The following is a 7,477-nucleotide window of genomic DNA, read 5'->3' on the forward strand; positions in this document are numbered from 1 at the left end:
GTCTGAAACATGTATACAAATTAGACAAGGCTCTCTATGGACTCAAGCATGCTCTTAGAGCATGGTATGAATGAATATCCAAATTCCTGCTTGAACATGGCTACAAGAGAGGTAAAATTGATAGTACTCTATTCTTGAGGGAAAAAGGTAAGGATCTTCTTATAGTACAAATATATGTTGATGATATAATTTTTGGGGCAACCATTGAAAAACTAAGTAAGGAATTTGCAAAACTTATGGAGAGTGAATTTGAAATAAGTATAATGGGTGAGCTTAATTTCTTAATAGGCTTACAAATTAAACAAAACTCAAATGGAACCATGATCCATTAGTAGAAATATCCAAAAGAGTTGATTAAGAAGTTTAAAATGGAAGAATCAAAGGAAATAGATACTCCTATTGCAACAACCACAAAATTGGACATAGATGAACCTGGTTCATCTGTTGATCAGAAGTTGTATAGGGGTATGATTGGTTCACTTTTGTGTCTTACTACTAGCAGGCCTGACATTATTTTTAGTGTAGGGCTTTGTGCTCGATTTCAAGCAAATCCAAAGGAATCCCACTTGACTGCTGCCAAGAGAATATTGAGATATTTGAAAGGCACTACTGACCTTTGTCTTTGGTATCCAAAAAGTAGTAACTTTAACCTAGTGGGATATGATGATGTAGACTATACATGTTTCCTTGTGGATAGGAAGAGCACCTCAGGTATGGCACACTTCCTTGGTTCATGTCTTTGTGTCATGGGCTACTAAGAAGCAAAACTTAGTGGCCTTATCCACTGCTGAAGCTGAGTATGTTGATGTTGCTTCCTGTTGTGCTCAATTGTTGTGGATCAAACAACAGTTGATGGATTTTGGTATTGAAGTTGGTTGTATCCCTATTTTCTGTGATAACACTAGTGCTTTTAGTATGACTAAGAACCTGGTTCATCATAAGAGAACTAAGCACATAGATGTTAGACATCATTTTTTGAGGGACAACTATGAGAAAGGACTGATTACTATAGAATTTTGTGCTATTGATAAACAGATTGCTAACATCTTCACTAAAGCACTGAGTAGAGAGCACTTTGAAAGGAACAAGTTAGAATTAGGGATAATTAAGATCACCTAATGGGACCAATTTAGAATGCACAATGAAAAAAAATTGATTTTTTTTTATTTTTTTTTGGTTAGAAAATCTGGAACGTGTATAAATATCTAGATTAATCTTTGCTCAGTCTCATACTATAAATAGTATCTTCCCGTGACATGTGTTGATATTACTCATTGATCTCTAACAAAAAAATTTCTATTTTGGTAAATTGAGGCATGATCAAGAGGATTCTTAGTGAAGAACCTAGTTCATCAGTACTGGTTCATCTGAGTAACAAGGTATGTTTTCTACACTCTGTACAATTAGAAATATTAATATTTAATTCATAAGTAGAGTCCTACCTATGTTCAAAATCATCACAAAAATTTATCCCTCTAAAGTTTGAATCAGCTTTGTCTCTAATAGAATCCTCACCGCATAAAATGCCTAGAATCTAGGAAAGCTTAACCGCTCATTCAACCTGAAATTTCAGGTTGATTGGACTTTTAATTGACTACAAAAAGTTGTCATTAGTCATTAATTAAACCTCTCTATTTAAAAACCCATAATCACAATCACTGTCACTCTCATAATTCTCTAAAGCATCGAGTTTTCTTTGCTCTCTATTCTTCTCTCTTCCAAAACCCCAATTCAAAAATCCTCCTCCAGAATTAGCAAGATGTATAACCTTCAAGATAACCCAGGTACTCCTCCACAACCTACCCCCTATGATTCCTCCACCTCTCCTCAACCCAGCAAAACCCCCCAACCTAGGAGAAGGCGAGTGAAGATGTTTGCTCGCAAAACTGTGGCTACAAGTGCACTTTCAAAGAAATTGAATACAAAATTAAAGGCTAGCCAGGCCCAATATTCTGAAAACTCAAATGACTCTTTCAAATCTGCGAGCGAGGGGGAAAGAACTGGGTCTTCTGATTCTGAGAAGGCTCAAAATCCCCTTCTAAGGTACGTTCTGTTTTATTTGAAAATTTAGACAATAAGTTTGTTCTGGTTGGGTCTGTTAGGAATGTGGAAATGCCTGAGTCAAGAAAGAGAGGAGGTAAAAATAAAAATAAAAAAGAAAAGGAGAGTGAGGGTGTGAGTAGTGATGTGAGGAGAAAGGGAAAGAAGTGGTTGATTCTTCACCCACTTCTGAAATGGTTAGACCGACTATCTGTGGGGTTGAACATGAAATTGTGGAAGAGAGTAGCAAGAAAATAGGGGGAAGTGGTTCAGGGGAAGCTGCTGAAAGGTTGGTTAATCTCAGTTCACAGGCAAATGAACTTGGTTCATCTATTGAAGAGACCCTAGCAGACCTTCTGAAGAAAGTGGGTGCAAGCTATAATCCAAATAAAAAGAGAACCCCAACACCAAAAGCCCCCGGCACTGAAAAAACTACCAAGAAAAGAAAGGCTTCTTCTCCAACAACTGCGGAGAACTCTCTACCAAAAGGAAGGGCCACAAGGATTAAGTTGAAGCAGAGTGATGAAGAGTTACAAAAAGCTATGGCTGAAAGCAAGAAAAAGAGAATGGACAAAGGTAAATCCATAGTTATTGAGCCTACTGAGGCTATTAATGTGGATGAGATGGAATAGGTCCATCAAGATGAACATGTGACTATGGATGTGGAGGTTCAGGCCCCTAAGCCAAAGAAAACCAAGACTTCTTCCAAGAAGTCTTCATATGTTTCCAAGGCTGCTAAACCTTCTTCCTTGGCTAAAAGAACAAGGTCTGTTGTGAAAGCCAAGCAAGTTAAGATTATTGAAGATGCAGATTAGAGTGATGAAGAAGAGGGTGAATCTGACTATGAACAAGATAAGCTGGCCAAGTTTGGCAAAAGAAAATTTTTGAAGGGTAGAGTTTTGAAGGATTTGGTGGAACTAGGGATGGTTCGATTAGTTGATGCTCTAGTTGCTCAGGGATGGAAGGACATGGTCCTTCAATTGGATGGTAGGCTAGCAAGGAATGAGGTAATTGAGTTCATGGCCAATGCAGAGGTCAAGGATGACAGAGTTACCAGCCAGGTGAAAGGGGTTCAAGTGACCTTGATGCAAAGGAGCTGGGTGAGATTCTTGACATCCCTTCTGAAGGATATGATGACTGCACAAGGCAAAGATGGCCAAGTCTGGAATCCCTTCCTACTGCCCTTGTAATCACTAGGAGATTCTGTGATGTCACAGAAGTGAATGAGGTCAATGTAGTGCATAAGAGTGAAATGAAGCCATGACACAAAGTCCTTTTTTAATTTATCAACAAATGCTTGTTGCCTAGGCAGGAAAGAGTGAAATGGAGTGTCTTGAAAGTGGAAAGTAGATCAACTTCCCTGAAGTTTATTATCAAGCTATTGGATAGGGTTATCAATAGCTCCAAGGCCCACGCCACTCCTTATGGTTTTTGTCACGACCCAAACCGATGGGCCGCGACGGGCACCCAGTACCTTACTTGACCGAGTACAAATGTAATGTACCTTTCTTATTACATCATTATATACATGTAACATATGGGCCTAATAGGCTAACATAATCATTTATAAACTCAAACATAGGCCGACATGTCCGTACAATCTTTCACGTATACGACATATGTTTGCAAGCCTCTAAGAGTACATAAGTGTCACAAAGGTCGGGACAGAGTCCCGCCATACCAAATAATAGACGTCTAAATCATACTAACCAAATACGCAACTCCGAAGCAAATGGAGTGCACCACCATCTTTCGCTGAGCTGATAGCCTACTTGGAGGGCTCTCAACCTGTCTATCAGGACCTGCGGGCATGAAACGCAGCGTCCCCAGGCAAAAGGGACGTCAGTACGAATAATGTACTGAGTATGTAAGGCACATAAATAAATACATAGGAGACATGGAAGACATATGGAGTACATGACTCAACCCGTAAGTCTGAATAACTTTGTAAATCATAAATTACTTTCAGCGTCATGCATATGCATATGAATGTCATATCGTGCATAGGTATATGTTTCATAACATCATCAGCCTCTGAGGGCATCCCATCATATCATATCGGCCACTGTGGGCAAAGCCATAATCGTATACCAGCTGATCAGGTGGTGGTGCGTATATAACGCCATAACCATTCCCATATCCCATATACATATATATACATACATATATACTCGTATATAATGCCGTTTGAATACATACATATATATGCGTATATAACGCCATTTGAATACATACCCATATATGCGTATATAACGCCGTTTGAATCATATTTCAGCCACTATGGGCAACATCATCATCATATACCAGCTGATCAGGTGGTGGTGCGTATATAACGCCGTAACCTTTTCCCATATCCCATATACATATACTTACTTATATACGCTTATATAACTCCATCTGGTCATGTGTCAATGCACATGAATGCAATGCATGAAAAGTACGTCAATAAAATCATTCAGAATGTCATAAGACCATTTTGCCTCTTGAGTAATATCATAAAGTAACATCTTTTCAACTTTCGTATTTTTCTGAGACCAATGAACAGATGATAAGATATTATAACACACGAAAATTCAAGAACACAGATATCTCTAATACTTCTATGAATAGAGTCATTCATGGAATTTGTGCATTTGCACGTTCCGTTCGTATCGTATGGATCATACCAAAAGAAAGAAGGGATAGCTTTAACATACTTGTTCCCGAAATTACTTGAACGGATCTGCTTCTGCGAAATATGGACGAAACTTAAACTTGGACAGACTTCAAATTTCGGATGAACTTATTCTGCTTGAAATTCTTGAAATCCAGAAACGAAATTGGTTGCTCTTTGAAATTTCAATTTAAACATTGGCTAAAGATTTGGATGAATTGATCTGTTTCAACGCTGTTAGTTTCACCGCCAAAGCAATAAAATGAAGCCAAAAACTCTAAATGATTTGGTTTCATGATTTCTAACGTTCTTTGGACTTAATTATAAGTCTAAGAAATGAATTGAATGTAAAGACATATTGTCTCTGTGGATCAGATTCTTACTAGTCTTGTTAAGACTTATCTCTTAGTTACTTTAGACATAGACACATATCATATTTTTAATGAGTCATAATTGCTAATTAGTGGCCTCGTGCCACGTTTTCTTTTGTAATTTATTAAGTTTTGTCCGCTTATTAGTTAACTAAGTAATGTTCTGTTACCCGGTAATTAATCAATTACCCGCATAATTTAAAAATTACTATAAATTACTTAAAATTATATTTATTTGTAAGAAATACATCATATATACTTTATATATTATACTACCGTGGTCACATGGTACCTTATATGGTACTAGTCCATAAATATCGGGTATTATCGCTCGACCCATATTTTATCCCAAATTGGCCATTTTCAACGAAACTCCTTTTCTTTAATTCGCGTCCCCCTTTATCCTTCATAGCACTTATTTATCGCTTGATATAAATAGCGTAATACTTATAATCCCAAAATAAATCTCATTCCCGAATTTACGTCGATTAATCTTACGATGAAGCTTTATCGCACGACGACGCTTTAACGTACGAAAATGCGAAATATAATATCTCATTTTTAGACTTTCATCATTTTACTTATGGCGTACTTTCACGCATGAAAACTTGGGGTGTAACATCATTTCCCCCTTTGGAACATTCGTCCTCGAATGTTGATTGGTGCACTTATCATTTTCGTAACTTATGTCTTCTAAATACTTTGTACACTTCTTTCCACCATTGAAACTATTATGTGAGTAAATCCAAATGTTAGGGCATTCCCTCCTTTAGGCCTCTTTCACACCCCACTATTTGTGATCGGAATTCGTCCAATCTTGTAACTGTTGCTACCTTTTGTCATGCAACCTATACAACTTCTTCCTACTATGTGTGCCTATGAGACTCTTTCCTTTAGCTTTTAGCCAATCGCCTTTCCTTGTTTTGAACATATACAGAACCCGACAAGATGTCCCCTTAGGTATCTATGAGTATACTGAAGTTCTTCTCTCGGTACTTTGTTGAACTCATGAATATTGCTATATCTTATTGCATGGGTCCGTTTAGCCATCCGTGTGACTTTACTGCATCCAGCTGGGTCATACTATACCATGACTCTTACTTCAATTTTTAGTTACTAAGGTCGACGACCGAACTCCAGGTTACTCTTTCACTGCTTATCATATATGTATAAGTCTAAGTCCTTTAATACTTCCTCATTACTGTTCATCTTAGGAATGATTTTCTAATTTCATCTCGTACTTTGTACTTTTATCCATCCATTGTAGATTCACCTCAATGTTTATCTATAATCTTCCATCGATAACTTGAAACTTCTTACGTAATACATTGCTACTAGGGCTTATGTTGCATCGAGGAATATTTGAAGTGACTTTCTTGATCCACTTAGGGGTGATACTGTACTTCAATGACCGTATTTTACAACATCCCAAGGTGATTCACTTATGTGGGTATTTCAATCTCGTACAAACCATGAAATCCTCTTTAAATCATTACTTACTCGAAGACTTAAACGTCATCCTTTATCCATCACAATTACACCCTTATTGTACTATCAGGGCAACATTTCATCTTTTCTGAATGCTACTAGTCTTAGACTCAGTTGAGTTCATTCAGACTATACTAATATTTCTATAACTTTAGAGAAACCATTAGCTCTTCTCGTTTTCATGGTCTTAATCTAGAGGACTTTTCCATTTATACTACTTGCAACCTTTCTTCAACTTGTTTGCACCATAGATTTCCTTATGTTATTCTGGAATATCAAGCGAGACGTCACATCGTCTCCAACTCTTCTAGACTCTTTTAACTACATCACTCGATATGTAGAAACCATAGAGTGGAAGATATGCCACTAACGCTGCCGCTATCATTCCTGGATATTGAATCCCCATTCTTATGACCTTCTATCTGAAGTATGGGATATTCACGATCCTCTGCCTTTAGGTATCTTGTACGTTGTTCACCTTTACATTACTTACCTTAAAATCCTGTATCGTATCTTCTATCTCTTTCATAACCTCCCTTCCACCTAGGCGTAATTCATGTCCATAACTTGAAGCTCTATAATAATACTCGCACCTCTGGTACATACACAATCCGGTGGGCACTTCGTACTGACTTCTTATGAGGCTGGTACTTCTTCTAACTGGCTTTCTTGTAGAGCCATTATATATTATGGTCACTGTGTTGTTTATCTTGAACGTCTGATATTAAGAGCGATTTTGTCATGTTCTCAAGCACACTTCTATAATTTTTCTAGGTCCAATAATCAGACTCTTGATTTATGTTGGTGATGTGATTCTTTATCTTCCTCTTCCTTCCAAACAACCTTTATGTAGGTTTAAGCGACCTTCCGATTTGTGGTTCATGGTATCAGTTATTACCTTAGCCTTCCATAGACGCTATGGAAT

General features: G+C 37.5%; 1 protein-coding gene across 1 annotated transcript; it reads left to right on the forward strand.

The window, feature by feature from the left end:
* The first annotated feature begins 368 nt into the window (after positions 1-368).
* Positions 369-1,578, forward strand: LOC138871849 (secreted RxLR effector protein 161-like). Its single transcript, XM_070149756.1, has 2 exons — positions 369-711; positions 1,574-1,578. Exons 1-2 carry the CDS (start codon positions 369-371, stop codon positions 1,576-1,578), a joined length of 348 nt encoding a protein of 115 aa, XP_070005857.1.
* Positions 1,579-7,477: the final 5,899 nt, after the last annotated feature.

Source organism: Nicotiana sylvestris, chromosome 6, assembly GCF_000393655.2.
Source record: "Nicotiana sylvestris chromosome 6, ASM39365v2, whole genome shotgun sequence".
NCBI classification, from domain to species: domain Eukaryota; kingdom Viridiplantae; phylum Streptophyta; class Magnoliopsida; order Solanales; family Solanaceae; genus Nicotiana; species Nicotiana sylvestris.

Excerpts from the sequence above, each read along its gene's own strand:
- LOC138871849 (XM_070149756.1), top strand. The coding sequence starts at position 369 with ATGGAAGAATCAAAGGAAATAGATACTCCTATTGCAACAACCACAAAA.